Source organism: Typopeltis vanoorti, chromosome 21 (genome assembly GCF_054136105.1).
Source record: "Typopeltis vanoorti isolate ZY-2024b chromosome 21, IOZ_Tvanoo_1.0, whole genome shotgun sequence".
NCBI lineage: Eukaryota > Metazoa > Arthropoda > Arachnida > Uropygi > Thelyphonidae > Typopeltis > Typopeltis vanoorti.
Window position 1 is genome coordinate 77,887,089 of NC_143569.1, and position 17,378 is coordinate 77,904,466.

The 17,378-nt window shown below is 35.2% G+C and overlaps 1 protein-coding gene across 1 annotated transcript in view; it reads left to right on the forward strand.

Moving 5' to 3' along the window:
* Positions 1-16,675, forward strand: part of hoip (NHP2-like protein 1 hoip) — a 37,694-nt gene extending 21,019 nt beyond the window's left edge. Inside the window, exons 3-5 of the mRNA XM_090411336.1 lie at positions 7,777-7,880; positions 14,802-14,835; positions 16,470-16,675. Coding sequence (XP_090267462.1) covers positions 7,777-7,880; positions 14,802-14,835; positions 16,470-16,594 — 263 coding nt within the window. The 3' untranslated portion in view covers positions 16,595-16,675. The remainder of the gene's footprint in view (positions 1-7,776; positions 7,881-14,801; positions 14,836-16,469) is intronic.
* Positions 16,676-17,378: the final 703 nt, after the last annotated feature.

Sequence of the window (17,378 nt, forward strand, 5' to 3'; positions counted from 1 at the left end):
CTTGTAAATAAATCCTCTGCAAGATTCTCGGACTAAATTGAATAACTGTTGTAATAGATATGGTGTGAAGATCGGCAATAAAAAGACAAAGACAATGAAAATAGGCAAAATCATTGAAAATGTCAACTGTGTTGTGAATGGAGAACCTGTGGAACAAGTAAAACATTTCAGCTACTTAATCACGATTTTTAGTGAAGATGGTAAATTAAATATGGAAATAGACAACAGAATCAACAAAGCTGGTATGGTATGAAGTCAATTGAATAAATTCATATGGAATAAGAGAGAAATTAGTCAGAACACTAAATTAGCTGTATTTGAACACTAATCAGTGTTCAAACCAATTTTAACTTATGGATCCGAGTGTTGGGTCAGAAGTAAAACACTTGACCAAAGACTAGACACCACAGATATGAGAGTCCTGAGAAAGATTAGAGGCGTGAACAGATGGCATCAATATTATGTTAAAAACAATTATATTAGGAAAGAACTTGACATTGTCAGCATCCAGGAATGCGTTAGCAGAGCTAATCTCAGGTGGTATGGTCACTTAAACAGAATGAGTGAGGAAAGATTACAAAACACGTGTTCTCTGCCAAGTTGGCAGGAAAATGACCCAGAGGATGACCAAGATATAGGTGGATTGATACGGTACAAAATGCCTTAAACGATAAAAATATAAGGTAATGTTGGAGTCTTGACAAGTACCAGACTGATTTGGAGGAAAATTGTAGATAGGAAGTTAGTAATGATGTAAATTTTTCATGTAGTACTATCATATCCTGTACACCCCTTGAGGGTGCATGGCAGGAATTTGAGGATGATGGAAGATAATGATAAGTTTGCAAAATTTGTAAAAATTTCAGAACAAGTTACATACTGATCCATTTTGTCCAGTGTTTTAACAAAGCTTTTATGAGACTCATCTGAGTATAGTGCTGGAAATTGGACTTGACTACTTCCATCAACTTGCACTATTTTCAAGTCACCTTTATAAGTATTCCTTGTACAAGGATTATGGAAGGCTTATGTAACAAAACTGCTTTAGCATGTTTTGGAAGAGTTCACAAACAAGTGACTCATGAACTTCATTCTTTTTGAAAGGTCATCTGTATCACTGAAGTAAGATTCCATTCTTTTTCTCAAAATATCGCATGAAGCTGTGGTTTTGTATTGGGATCAGATAACTGGGAGAAAACCACGTATCTTGTAAGGAATATGAAGACCTGACCAGTGCATCTGATCCATTGTCCAGTTCTTGCCTTCTCATAATGTGCTCCATTATTAAGTATGCATATAGATACTGAATGATTGACAATTTCATTGTATTCTGTATTTGTTTAAACCATACATACAGAAAAAATGGTGCAATATGATAAAATGTCAGTTTGTTAGGCTATTGCTTGATTAAACAAGGTGCCTACATTTGCCAAAGAAAAGTGAAAACTCAGCCACTGGAATAAACTTCCTCAGAAGAATTGAAGTAAATACCATCAGTATGAGAAATGTCACTGGAATTGGAAGCTGCAGAAAAAAGCAGTGAAGTATCATGTTGACATAACTGGTTTTTACTAAAAGAAAGAAAGAAGACAGATTAAGAAATAATGCTAAATACTAGGATGCTGTATTTGGACAAACAGAAGGAAAAGGAATGGGTAGCTATAGCATTCATCACTAAACACGAAGATAAATTATTGAATGGAATGCAAGTAAAGAAGGAAGGGGAGGGTTACATTTCATATATTTGTGCTAGAACCTAGATAATGTTCTACAAAGGGAAAAAATGAATTTTTAAGTTATTAAAAAGAGTAGCTGCCATAAAGGAAAAGGTGGTTCTTGTTGGAGATTTAAATAGGAGTAGGAAATGGACATCAGATATATGAAAATGTTTTGGGAAAATTTAGAGAAAAGAGCAAGGCTAACAGTAATAGTAAGTTCTTGCTGGATTGCTTGTTTATGTATTACCTCGTAAATAACTTTTTTCTGTCAAGCCACTGATGATTGTTATTTTCAAGTTGAAATATCTGGCAGTATATTAAATACACTTTTCTTGTGCTAACGTGTAGATAATTCTTAATTTAAAGTCACAAGTTTCTCCCAAAAGTAGAATTAATACATGGATGAAAGAGAATGAAATTCTCTTTCGTACATGTGTTTCACTTAGTTTTGTGTTGCCTTTGTGTGCATTACAAGTCTCATATTGTAATGCACACAAAGGAATTGGAAGCTGCAGAAAAAAGCAGTGAAGTATCATGGTGGATTGATACGGTACAAAGTGCCTTAAACGATAAAAATATAAGGTAATGTTGGAGTCTTGACAAGTACCAGACTGATTTGGAGGAAAATTAATTCATGTCCTGTTCAGGACATGAATTAGTCATTAGAGAGGATACATAAGAAATGTTATTGACCATTATCAGTGATGGCGAAATTTTTATTGGTCCAGTTAAGAGTATACATAGAATATTTGAATAGGATGTGATCACCATATAGTTTTAAGAGGGATAAAAATGAATATCATATTAAAAAGAAAAATTAAGTACAAAAGTTGATCAGCTTTCAGGTGTTAACTATAGACTCAAATATACAAAATTGAGAGTTTAAAAACAAGAACCAAACTTTTGAGACTCATTATAATTGTAAAATCTGAAGAGAAAATTTAGTAATTCGGTCAGAGAGACATTGTGAAGTTGTCTTGCAAGGATTTAGGTTAAAAATAAATAAAAAATCTGAACTTCATATTGGACTTGAAGTTATCCACAAAAAAAAAAAAAAAAATTCAGGCACCTTCATAAAATACCAAAAAAATTATATGGGTCGGGGAGAAGATAAACGAATGCCATGGGAAGACTTTGAGAAGAATATTAAAGATGATCTATGTGCTAAGGCTTAAGTGCTGGGAGAAACTCGTTAAGATATTGGAGAGTACAATATGAGACTTGTAATGCACACAAAGGCAACACAAAACTAAGTGAAACACATGTACGAAAGAGAATTTCATTCTCTTTCATCCATGTATTAATTCTACTTTTGGGAGAAACTTGTGACTTTAAATTAAGAATTATCTACACGTTAGCACAAGAAAAGTGTATTTAATATACTGCCAGATATTTCAACTTGAAAATAACAATCATCAGTGGCTTGACAGAAAAAAGTTATTTACGAGGTAATACATAAACAATTGATCATTCAAAATTAGAACAAGCCACGTAATGTTACATTGCTAATCACGATATCATTTCACTGAAGAAAGGTAAACATAAAAGTGTAGAATATATGACGTATAAATTTACAATATCATACAAAAAACGTAATTTATAAAATCACACTAAAGATATCATTAGACAGATATAGTATCTAGAAGGTCTTAGTTTAAAAAAAAAAAAAATTTATGTGTTATTCGGATCAAACTTTCCCATATTTTTGACAAGGATAGGCAGTCAAGTAAGGCCTCAGCGTTCTTTGAATAGGTGTTTGAATTTATACCGACATCTGTGTAGAAGGCGAGTTTTGGACCAGAGGATGTTGTGGTTTGTCTCTATTCTGTGTTGCACCAGTCCAGACTTATTGGATTTGTTGTGAAGAATATAAGATTGATGTTCTTGTATTCTTTTTTCTGTAGAGCGCCTGGTTTGTCCAAAGTAAGAAAGATGGCAGTCACATGGAACATTTGTATACACCAGGAAGAGACATAGTTGAGCGTTTATCTTTAGACAAAGGGAAATAGGTGGATATTTTATTAATAGGAATAGAAGTAGCTGTTAGATCATATTTCTTCAAAATTCTTGAAATTGATTCTGAAATTCTGGAGATATGTAGGATTGGAACTTGACATGTTGATTCTTTGTTGTTTTGGTTTGTAGGAGTCGAACAGATGTTGTGTATCCTTTCAGAGAAGCCATTTAATTTTTTTGTATTGTTGGATAGTAGAAAGTTCTTTCTGTAAATGATGGGGAGTTGAACAATTAGTTCTAGCTCGTTGAATTAAACATTTTATGATTCTTGTCTTTTGAGAAGGTTGATGAGCAGATTGTTTGAGAATGTAATGTCCAGTAAAAGTGGGTTTTCTGTAAACAGATGTTGTTAAATTACCTGATGGTGAGCAGATGAGAAGGATGTCTGAAAAGGATAATTTGTTGTCTTTTTCAGTTTCCATGGTGAACTTGATATGAGGGTGTAAAGTATTGATTTTGGCTAAAAAGGAAGGTAAGGAATCTGTTGTGAGGCTACATTGCAAAAATGTCGTCCATATATCTAACCCAAAATGAAGATTGAGAGTAATATAGATGAAAAAAGAATGTCTTCTAAATGCTCCAAATAAAAGAGCAGGGGGAAAGTGGACTTCCCATGGAAGTTCCTTCTACTTGGTTTAGAAGTTGTTTTGGCACAAGAAATATCCAGAGTGCATTACGAATCCGAATAATTTTACAATATCTTGTGGGAAGATGTCAGTAAGTAATTGTAAAGTCTCTTTGAGAGGATATTTGTGGATAGAGATTTTACATCAAATCTCAACATAAGATCAGTATGTTGTATGGAGACATTTTTTAATTTGTTTAAGAAATCAGAAGAGTTTTTCAAAAAAAAAAGAGTGAGATTTGCCTATATGTGATTTCAATAAGTTCGCTAAATATGCGGTAAGTAGGTGAATCAATACAGTGTACAATAGGACGGAGAGGAATGTCTGTCTTGTGGATTTTTGGTAGACCATAAAATCTAGGAGGTCTTGCAAAATGAGTTTTTAACCTTTCTATAGTTAAAAAAAAAAGAACTGGATCATGACCCCACTCCACTAACATGTAACTGAAGAAATTAAATTCCCTTCTAGATGAAGTTATAAGTTTAGATGCAGACACCTTAGAAAGATTAAAACCTTATTTTGAATCAATATGTCAAGTTCCAATCCCACATATCTTCAGAATTTCAGAACCAGTTTTAAGAATTTTGAAGAAATGTGATCTGACAGCTACTTATATTCTTATTAATGAAATATCCACCTATTTCTCCTTATCTGAAAATAAATACTCAACTATGTCTCTTCCTGGTGTATACCAAGTTCTATGCTACTTCTGTCTTTCTTACTTTGAACAAGCCAGGTGCTCTATAGAAAAAAGCATACAAGAACATCAGTCTTATATTCTTCACAACAAATCCGATAAGTATAAGTCTGGATTGGTCGCAGCATGGAATTGAGACAAACTACAACATTCTCTGGTTCAAAACTCACCCTTCTACACAGATGTCGGTATAAATTCAAACACCTATTCAAAGAGTGCTGCGGCCTTACTTCAATGCTCTAACTTGAATCAGAGTGACTGCATATCCTTGTCAAAAATACAGGAAAGTTTGATCTGAATAACACATAAATTTTTTTTTTTTAATTAATACCTTCTAGATACTACATCTGTCCAATATCTTTAGTATGATTTTATAAATTAAGTTTTTTGCATGACATTGTAAATTTATACATGTAATTTATTTTGTACTCTTTCTTCGGTAAAATGATATCATGATTAGCAATGTAACATCATGTGGCTTGTTCTAATTTTGAATGATCAATTGTTTGTTTTCTACCTTGTATAAAACTGTTTTCTGTCACGCCACTGGTGATAGTTTGTTATTTTCAAACTGAAATATTTGGCAGTATATTAAATCTACTTGTATTAAATAATGCAAATATTCCCTTAAATGACACCTTATCACCTATGAAAAAGTTTTTCCTCCTGATATCACAGCTCTATTTTCCTTTGCTATCCATCTATTCAAAAAAATTTATAAACAGATAGAAGGTATGTTTATGGGTTCTTCTTCTTCTTCCCCCCCCCCCCCCCCCCAGTTGCCAATTTTTTTTAATAAAATATTATGAAAACAAGACTCTTCACTCTGCCTCTCTCTGGTTGAGATATTTAGATGGTGTGTTCTCTATTTGACCTCATGCCCCAGACATGTTACACTCTTTTCTTGCTCTCAGTAGTCACCCTAGAATCCAGTTTACTATGGAAAATGCTTGTAATACCCCCACCCCCCATATGGTATCATTAAAATATTAACTAATAGTCTATAACCTTTGTTCCAGTGAGTCTTCTCTTGCAACAGAACTTAATCATATACACGACCCTTCTTATCTAATGGCTATAGTTCCCACAGTATCAAAATAATAATAATAATCAACCCTTCCCCTAATCCTCTACCTTTTCTTCAGAAAGATTTTAGTAATTCCATCATTATCCTCTATGTCCAAGTCACTTCAGAAAAAATGGCCAAAATCTCAAGAAATATAACCTCTTCATGGCTTTAAAACCCCACTTGAAACTAGCTGCCTTCATCTGCTCTACTAAAGACCAAATCTCTCCTCTCTCAGTTCCAGGTGTATATAGATTTCCTTGTTCCTGCAAGTTGGCCTATTATGGACAGACAGGAAGATCAGTCACTACATGGAAGAACACCAAAAATTATATCTGCAGTTATAACTATGGTCAATTGGACCTTGTAGACCATGCTTTGTCAGCTCAGAATCAATTGGAAAAAGACTACCATGCTCTATCACAGTAAATTCAGAAGAGAAAGCCTGTCTTTTGGAATCTGCAGTTGCTCTCAAAAATTAGCCTAATTTGAATAAATATGGTTGCATTAACACTTCTCAAAATATGGGAAACACTAACACTTCAAGATCCCAGTTTACATACTAGGCCACTTAACAAGTGCCCACAGAAGGTCCCACCTAGTTAGAACTTTTGTTTCACTACATTTTGTGTTGCCCTGTGTGTGTGTGGGTGCACGTACATTAGAAGTCTCATCCCTGATGATGTCTTGGTGACTGAGATGAAATATTGAAAGAATTAAATATTATTTTAATTCTTTCTCAGTGCTGTTTCACTCCATTAAGCCTATAACATGACAATATCAAAAATAAATTCTGAGAGTTGGGTTGGATATAATGCAGTTGATTATACTAGAGAATGCAGACATGAAAGTTCTAAGATAAATTAGGATAGTGAACAGATGGTATCATTGGCAGAACTAATCTAAAATCTATAGTCACTTAAACAGAATGGAGAGAAAAGACTGGCTGGCAGGAATAAGATCCAGAGGATGATCAAGATTTGGGTGGATTAATGCAGTTAGTAAGGTTGTAGAATGTTACCAATGTTGGAGACCTTGACAAATAGTAGATTTGCAAGGAAATTGTTGACAGGTAGCTGGTAATAATGCACATTTAATTATAATTAAATTTAATTTAATCAATACTGTAATAATAATGCTATTATAGTTTTGTGAACAGTCCATGAGGATACATATTAGGAATTTGGTATTTGATTTTTGCCTCTTTTTTGGGAAAACAAATTTTTGTTTCTGATATTCATAAATTCTGTTGTTGAAGATGAGATTGTCTGTCCAGATTTTTTTTTTTTTTTTTTTTTTTTTTTAACGTGTAACTAGGTCGCATTAACTGAATGAACTTTCTGTTCACTAAGTTGGTATGTTAATGTTTTAACAATCTGTTACTTGATCTTGTGACAGATTTTGATCGTTCTTTCCAAATCATAGGCCTTTTGTGTGTGTGTGTGTGTGTGTGTGTGTGTGTGTGTGTGTGTGTGTGTGTGTGTGTGTGTGTGTGTGTGTGTGTGAGGTGGAAATTTTTGGATTTCAGCACCTCGAAATATATTAGAATCACCTAAATTAATTTCATTTATCAAAACAATAAATAAATAAAAATTGTTGACCAGTGTTACTCTTGACTACAATGCAAGACACTGAATTTTTTTCTTTTTATAGCAACAAAAACTTTGAACAGGGGCATTTCTGAAGTGATTATCATGGCTGCTGATAGTGAACCTTTGGAAATCCTTTTGCATTTACCTCTTCTTTGTGAAGACAAGGTAAATAGAATTTGCATATCTATTTTACAAGTAGTTAAGTATACTATTAAAAATATTACTTTCTGTTTATTTAATTATCCTTGATGCATTTCATACAAAGATGACAGGGTTTTTCCCTCTCCCTTTACATCATCCAGCCACTTTTTTAACTTTTAATCTCTAATCCATTGTATCCCCCTGTATGTGTCTAATTCCATTGGTAGATCACTTTGATGTCTTTGGGATACAAAGTATACAAACTCAAAGACAAAGCACACAAAACAAATTTCAGAAAGCAATAGAACCTGCGATAAGCCAAGTGACCTCTGACAGAGTGAAATATTTATGGAACCAAGGTAAGGAAATCATGGTACAAACTGCCCAAAAAATATTAGGAACATCTATTAAACTACATAAAGACCTGGATCACTGCAGAAATATTAGAAATCATAGAAGTAAAAAGTAATGCAAAAATCCTCTTAAATAGAGAAAATGCAGAAAAAAACAAACAGAACCTTAGACGATTCAAAAATAAAATCAGTAGATTGCGCAAAACAGCAAAGAATAACTGTCTAGAAGAAAAGGCAAAAGCCTGCGAAGAAGCCAATAAAATGAATGATAACAAAATGTCTTCAAGGATCTTAAAAGAACTCACAAAATCATATGAACCAAACACTAAAAATGAAGGATAAAAATAACAAAGAAACTGGATCTATACAATAAATAAATAATATATGGAGGGAATTCTGCCAAACTCTTTAAAAAAGAACAGGATAATACAGGAAGAGGAAAGGCATCACTGGTAATAAAAGAAGAAATTCTATTACTATAAGCTAAATGAAAGAATCCAAGGATCCAGGTATTGACCAACTACACATAGAACTCTGGAAATAGAGGTCATAAAGCAACTAACTTCCTATTATCTTCTTTGGTGCATCAGTCCGAAGATTGGTAATTATAGCAGCACGTCACAACATCCTGTCTTGTGACCTCCTTTTTATCTCTTCATAACTCTTAGTGCCAGTTAAGCCTCATTATGTTATTTATATATGAAATTCTTGGTCTGCCTCGTGGCCTCTTTCCTTCTACAGCCCCCATGCCTCAAATGGTGTCCAATTAGGCGTTTTCTTCTCTTATTGATGTGTTTCATTAATGACTGCTCTTCATGAACTATATTTGGAACTTCATTACTTTTCCTTTCTGTCCAACTAATTTTCATCTTTCTCCAGCACCAAAGTTCAAATGCCTCCAACTTTTTCATGTCTTGTTTTGTTCAAGTCCAGGCCTCACCACCATATAATACATGCTCCATATGTATGTTTTCACTAGCCTTTTTTTGAACTGAAACAACTAGAAACAACTGAAAATTAAAAGAATATATGGAAAGAAAAAAAAAAAGTACTGATACTGTCCATAGTGTGATAATGTTTTTGGAATAAGAAACATAATACACAGTTCAAGCATAAATTTATTGCAGAAATATGAATATTAAAAAAAAAAGTAACATTTATTGGTAACACTTCCTAAGCAACCATAAATTTACATTTTGCTGGAGCAAAGCATGTCAGGAATGAAAACAAATAGTGAAGAAATTGTTTTTGTCTTCAGTGAAGATCTAGGTGAGCTGACAATTAATTCATTTATTGATTTGATCTAATATTGAATATTAACAATTCTTGTTAGATTCTCTTTTAATAAAATGAATTATCTTTAATTTCTTCACTTTATTGACTGAATAGAATGCAGATATTATCTGTATAATTATTAATAAAAATAAATGCCGTAACTAATTCACATATAGGTGGTTACACTATCACATACACACACGGACAAAGAAATTAGCGCACCTGGAAGAAAACGCGGTACAACGCAAATCGCTAGAGTGCGGGGTGGTATATAAATGATCCAAGTTTGGTGCGATTGCGCATGCCCACACACCCTGCAGTGGCACTGCAAGCACGAAACGGCAGCCATAAAGCCAGCGTGTAGTCGATAGCTGATTAAAGCGAAAAGCACCGACAGACGCAAGCTATAGTACAGAGTGACAATAATGCCAGGTAGATGCCAGAGGCGTCGATTTAAGTAACTTACAAACTTTGACAGAGGGTATGATCATCCGCCTGAAAACCGGATGGTGGTCAGCATGCCGTATAAGCGTGCACATGAACTGTTCTGACATTACCGCCCAACAGTGCTGGGAGCTGTGGACACGTTCCAGCACTGTCACACGGCAGAACGGCACCGGTTGGGTCAGGAGGACCAATGCTAGAGAGGATCAACGGATCATGTGGTAAGCACGGAGGGATCCCACGGTGACCCGGTCCCCTATACGGGTAGATGTATGGGCTCCTGTGTGCCCACAAACCATTTCCTGATGCCATTTCTGGAATCTACGATCCCAGTGTCCCTTATATGTGCTCCCATTAACACCGCAACATTGCCAACTCCATTTGCAGCGGTGCCAAGCGAGAGCGACGTGGAATTCAACAGACTGGCGACATGTGGTCTTCAGTGATGAGTGTCGCTTCGAGTTAGGGACAGATGATCATCGTGTCAGGGTGTGGAGGACCCCTGGTCAAGGACACAATCCCGACCTTGTTATCGAGCGCCACACCTCCCACACTGCAGGCATTATGGTCTGGGGAGCAATAGCCAATCACCCCTCATAGTGATACGTGGCGCACTGATGGGGCAGCGGTATGTGGACGACATCCTATGGCCCACGTTCTCCCATTCCTGGGCAGGATACCAGCAGGATAATGCCCGTCTGCACACGGCTCGGGTTGCCTGGACCTGCCTATGTCATGTACAGACACTTCCATGGCCTGAGTGCTCCCCGGACTTGTCCCCTATCGAGCATGTTTGGGAGCAGCTGAAACGGCAGCTCCCACCGTGCCACAATATCCAGGATTTGGAGCAGAGGGTCCAACATGTGTGGGCCATTTTGCCACATGACAACATCAGGTGCCTGTTCGCCACCATACCAGACCGTATTGCAGCATGTAACGCCACACAAGGCGGTGCAACGCACTATTGATGACCAGATTGCGTACCACAGATCCCTTTGTAATTGTCCTTAGCTCTGTTTTTGCCATCATGTGCATCACTCACCTGTATCATCACCAACCAATAAAATATCAGTTGAATCCTATGCCTTCTTGGTGTGCTAATTTCTTTGTCCATGTGTGTATCATCATCATCATCATCAAATTCCTGCCATGTACCCTCAAGGGGTGTACAGGATATGTCAGTACTACATAAAAAAAATTACATCACTTTTAATTTCCTATCTACAATTTTCCTCCAAATCAGTCTGTTACTTGTCAACACTCCAACATTATCAGATCTTATATTTCTATCATCTAAAGCACTTTGTACCTTATCAATCCACCTATATCTTGGTCTTCCTTTGGGTCGTTTTGCTGCCAACCTGGCAGAGAACACTTGTTTTGCTAATCTTTCTTCGCCCATTCTGTTTAAGTGACCATACCACCTGAGATTAGCTCTGCTAACGCATTCCTGAATGCTGACAATGTCAAGTTCTTTCCTAATATCCTCGTTTTTAATATGATACTGCCATTGATGCCATCTGTTCACGCCTATAATCTTTCTCAGGACTCTCATAACTGTGGTCTCTAGTCTTTGGTCAAGTGTTTTACTTCTGACCCAGCTCTCAGATCCATAAGTTAAAACTGGTTTGAACACTGTCTTGTATACAGTTAATTTAGTGTTCCGACTAATTTCTCTCTTATTCCATATCAGTTTATTTAATTGACTTCCGACCATACCAGCTTTGCTGATTCTGTTGTCTATTTCTATATTTAATTTACCATCTTCAGTAAAAATCGTGCCTAAATAGCTGAAATGTTTTACTTGTTCCACAGGTACTCCATTCACAACACAGTTGACATTTTTGATGATTCTGCCTATTTTCATTATCTTTGTCTTTTTATTGCTGACCTTCATACCATATCTATTACAACAGCTATTCAATTTAGTCAGAGAATCTTGCAGGCTTGTAGCGGATTTATTTAGAAGTATAACATCATCCGCATAAAGCAAAGAGCTGACATTAACATCTCCAATTTTGATATCAGGTTTAATACCACATTCCTTCATAATGTGATCCATATAGATAATGAATAACAGAGGGGATAATGTACATCCTTGTCTCACACCAGATTTAACATTAAACCATCTTCCTGTACTTCCTTCAATTCTAACTGCTGACTCACAACTCAAATAAAGACTAAGTATTGCTTGATATAATGCCCCATTGACACCATATAACTGCAGCGTATTGAATAGCTTCTCTCTTGGCACCTTGTCATATGCCTTTTCCAAATCGACAAAACTTAAATACAGATCTTTGTTATATTCCCATGCTTTCTCGACTATTTGTCGTAAAGTGAAGATCTGATCCTGACAACCTCTATTTGTCCTGAATCCAGTTTGTTCTTCACCAAGCTTTTCTTCCACAATTCTTCTCAACCGTTTCTCAAGTATACTTGCATAGATCTTGCCAGGAACACTCAGTAGGGAAATACCTCTGTAATTCTCACATTCAGTTTTATTTCCCTTTTTATATATGGGTACTATGAGAGCTCTACTCCAATCGTCGGGAATTCGTCCCTCTGTCCAGGCTTTCTGAACTATGCAGTGCAGCCACTGTAAGACTCTTATACCACCATACTTCAGCATTTCTGGTCGAATATCATCTACTCCTGCTGCCTTTCCACATTTCAAGCCTTTGATGGCTTTTTCTACTTCAAGTATGGATATGTATTCCTGATTACATGCCTGGTCAGTGTTTTTTACCACTCTGCTGTCATCACTGCTTGTTTCATTTAGCAGTTTTTCAAAGTAATTACTCCATACTTCAAGGATATCTTTTTCTCCTGTTTTCATGTTACCTTTATCATCTGATTCCTTTTACGCACTCTTTCCTCCATTCCTAAGCTTCTTCAACAACCTCGAGAATATTTTGCCACCTTCTTGATATTTATTTTCTATGTTCTTGCCAAAGTCCACCCATGACTTTTGTTTAGCTAGTTTTACACAGTGTTTAGCATTCTTACATTTGTCTCTATATTCTCTAAGAGCACAAGCTGACTTATTTGACAGGAACTTTTGGTATGCTTTCTTCTTTTCCTTCACTGCCTCTTTAACTTCCTGTGTCCACCAGGGAGTTCTGATTTTTTTTATCCTTACAGACAACATCACCACATGCCTCTCTGGCAGAATCAATGAATGTTTTCTTCAGAGTTTGCCACTGAATCTCCAAGGTTTGATTCCTGTTCTCAAACTCTTTCATTTTTTCTTCAATAATCTTTGTGTATTTTAGTCTACAGCTCACATCTGAGAGCTGCTCAACTTTTATTCGCTTTAAAACTTTCTTACATGTTATTCTTTTCAATATGAAATTCAATTTTATCCTGCTCAAGACTAAATAGTGATCACTTCCAATTTCAAATCCTCTGTACACTTTGGTGTCCTGCACCAGGGAGAAAACATCACTATCAACAATAACATAGTCAATGAGACTTTTCTTATTCCTAGCCTCTTCTCTCCATGTGAATTTGTGCACATTTTTATGTTGGAACATGGTGTTAGTAATAACCAGTCCATGTCCTGAGCAGAAATCCGACAGATATTTGCCATTGTTATTAGCTTTGCTCTTTTCTCCAAATTTTCCCAAAACATTTTTGTATGTCTCACAATCATTTCCTACTCTGCTATTTAGATCCCCAACAAGGACCAATTTTTCATTGTGTCAGTTGCTTTTTCTAAAGCCTCAAAAAATTCCTCCACTTCTAACTTAGTAGAACCTTCTGTGGGACCATAGGCACAAAGAAGTCTCATTGTCCAGTTCCCCATTCTCATATTTGCCCACATTACTCTACTTGAGACTGCCTGCCATTCAAGAAGATTAGCCTTGTATTTTGTGTTGAATACTATGGCTACTCCTTCTTTTCCTTGATTGTCATTGCCTGAATATAACATTTTGTATTTATTGCTCAGAAAGATCTCACCAGTTTGGGTTTTTTTTGTTTCAGTCACCCCTATTATGCCGATCTGCTACTTATCTAATTCCTCAGCTAGCTCCATTTCTTTGTCATTCAGGCTTCTTATGTTGATACTACTGATCTTTAACTCTGATGTTGAGTTGGGGTTTATTTTCAGATTTGTTCCAGTAGCTGACTTTTCGCTGTTCGCCCTGGTTCCCTGGCAAAAACAACGGGGGCCTTGTTTAACCGGGCGACGCCCCAGCCGGCATGAAATTTTGTCATGTTGTACCATCATTCTATATTTTGGTATGTGTGTGTATGATATTGTAAAATGTAGCATTTTACATTCTTGTAACCTGGAATGCATCTAATTATTACTTTACTTTATATGCAAATTAGCTGTCCAGTGTTTCAAATGAATTGCTTAAGAGATTAAAACAATCAAATCAGTAACCTTAGTATTCAGAGCTGTATATTAATGTCAGCTCACTTTGAAAATGCTCTTTTGACTTGCACCCTCCAAAAATGTAAACCTATAGTACATTAGTGCTGAGGATTGGCTAAGGAATTTTTATATAGTCCAGAAATTCCTGCTCTTTAGGCCAAACATGGAACTTTTTCGTGGGGGTTCCTAACTTCAGTTCCCCAATAAATGGGGCAATGAAATTCCACTTAAGGCAATCACAAATCCATGCTCACAGTGGGATATGAGCCTATGGCCTGCTGTTTGGAGAGTAGGTATATTAACTCAGCCCACCAGCCTGGCATTTGGAAAGTTTATTTCTTAAATTCAGATACGTTGGGAGTCAAAATTCAAGATCAGTAGTATTTATTACCTATTACCTTCCTGTTTGAAGAGTAGATATATAAGTTCACAGAAGAAAATAAAAATATAAAAACTGTTCTGACTTCTTTTTTTTTTTTTCCTTTACAGAATGTCCCATATGTTTTTGTGAAGTCAAAACATGGTAAGCTTTTTGATCTTAAAGTTATTAATATATACAATAGCAAACAAATTAATCTGAAGAAGCAAATTTTCTTCAATTTTTTCTTTTAGTTTTTTGTTTCATTTTGTAGTAATTTCAGTTTTGGTTTTAGTTCACTATTTTGGTAGAATGCTGTGTGTTTTAACTGTCTCTATGATGTTTATTAATAGTGTTTTGCATATTTAATAGATAGTGTAGACAAGTTGAACATTCATAGCTTTTTATTCATTTTGTGTAGCTATAAAATGGATACATCTTAAAAATATGTAGTCTTTTTCAGAGCATCTGTTACTCAGAAACAAATTGCCAATGAGTGTGGTGATTTTAATTGTTTGATAGTTTGGGTACTGTTAATGCAATTTTAAAGAGGTTTAGGGAGACAGTTTCCTTTTTCTCCTGACAGAAAAGGAAAACTACACTTACCCAAGATTTTTTACTAGTTAGGAAAAGCAAAATGAATCCAAGATTGTCTGCTGGAGACTTAGAGACTTGGCAGCTAGTGGGATTAACGTTTCTGACATGCCAGTCCATCAAATATTGTTGGAAGCAGGGAGGACTGCCCACGGTTGATAAAGGATATGCAGAAAAAGAGGCTGCAGTAGACGAAAGCATACAAAGATTGGATTGTTGAGAAGTGGAAGAAAGTCATTCTCTGAGAGCATTTTTTTGTCTCCGAGGAGAGTGAGTATCCTATGTTCGCAAATCAGTAACTGAGAAGACTTCTCCCACCTGTGTTCAATAAGCTCTTAAACATCCAGCTAAAAAGATGTTCTTGGGTTGTTTAAAACATGACAGGATCACTTGTAACTGACAGTATGATGAAAAGTGACCAATACATAAAAATAATAGAGAAGAAAGTGGTCCCACAGATCCAGGAAGACAAAGAACTCATCTTCCAACAGGATCTCGCTCCATGCTACACCTCAAAAAAAAAAAGTGAGAGTTTCTCCAAAATCACAGCATTCAATTGCTTCAGTGTCTAGGTAACTCTCCTGACATTAACCCAATAGAAAATTTATGATACAAAGGATAACTTAATACAATCCTTTTATAAAAGTATGGTTTTGAGGTGCAGAAATAAGAAAAATGTGTTCTATGTTGATAGAGTCCATGCCTAAGTGAATTAACGAACATATTATGAACAGAGGAGCACATATAAATTATTAGGTAAAGTTGGAGTTTAATTTTTGTACTTTTTTCTTGCAAAATTAAAATTTTTCTTTAAAATTGAGTATTCAGATTAATTTTTTTGCTGCTGTAAATTTAATTTTACATTTCATTTTCACATTAGTAATATAAAAAATGACAGTATAATTATAAGATAATGGAGTGTTAATTTAGAAGTGCAAAAATTCTTATCTTCCCCATAACATGTAAGACTCAACACCTCATAGAAATCTAATTAATGCTGTAGCGAAAGGGATAATTGATTGTTCCCACTTATCAATTTTTGTTCCTGTATACTAATGTTTAATGTAATTTGGGAGCATAGAGAATTAACATTATTTTGCTTTCTTGTGTATATCTTGTTAAATGAATTAGACATTCTTCAGATAGAACAAACTTCAGTTGGCCTTTGTATTAAAGTATTTTTGATTTGTTTGCCTTCCTTTTAGCATTAGGGAGAGCGTGTGGGGTGTCAAGACCAGTAATTGCTTGCTCTGTCACTGTTAATGAAGGTTCTCAGCTGAAACAACAGATTCAAGCACTTCAACAAGAGATAGAGAAGCTACTAGTGTGATGTTCATCTATGATTTTTTTTTAATCATCATATGTAATGAAGTGTGTATATATACAGAAAATAAAATGTTTGTGACATCTTCTTTGTCTTTGCAAGCTGTACTTAAAAAGTATGAAAGAATGTTTTCATCGTTTATGGTTATTATCTTACCTTTTTAGCCATTCCTGATTTACTACTGCAGGGTCTTCAAAATTATTTACAACTATTTTGGTATGTTATATACAGTAGACGCTGCTTATTTTGATCACTTTGGGACAGTTGCTTTTCGATAACATTAAGCAAAGGATATAAAAAATTGCATCACTTTTGCAATTTATTGTTATAAACAACTTTTTAATAAACAACAACATAAAATTTATTTTAAAAGCTCATCTAGTGTCGTCTGTTGTGTGTTTTGAATATAGTAGCTCATGAATAAATTGCTCATACTCATAATGCCTTTCAAAGTTTGCTGCTCTGTTGCACACCACGATGAAGTATTTGTAGAGCTTCTAAAATTTGTTCTTCTATACTTGTATTAGGTTCATTTTCTTCTATAGTTTAAAGTTCTCATCTGTGGCAGCTTGATGCTGTCATTATAGCCACCACTTCAATGTTGTTTCAGAGTTTGTCTTAAAAAATCCACAGTTTTGTTAACAATATCCAACTAATTTTCAAATTCTTTTGATATACCATCTGGGGTTTTCTCAAAAATTTCATTTTTAAGATATTCAAATTTTTCGCAAGAAGTTTCAGAGTTTGTCTTAAAAAATCCATGTTTTTGGAAGCAGTTTTCAATAGTCTT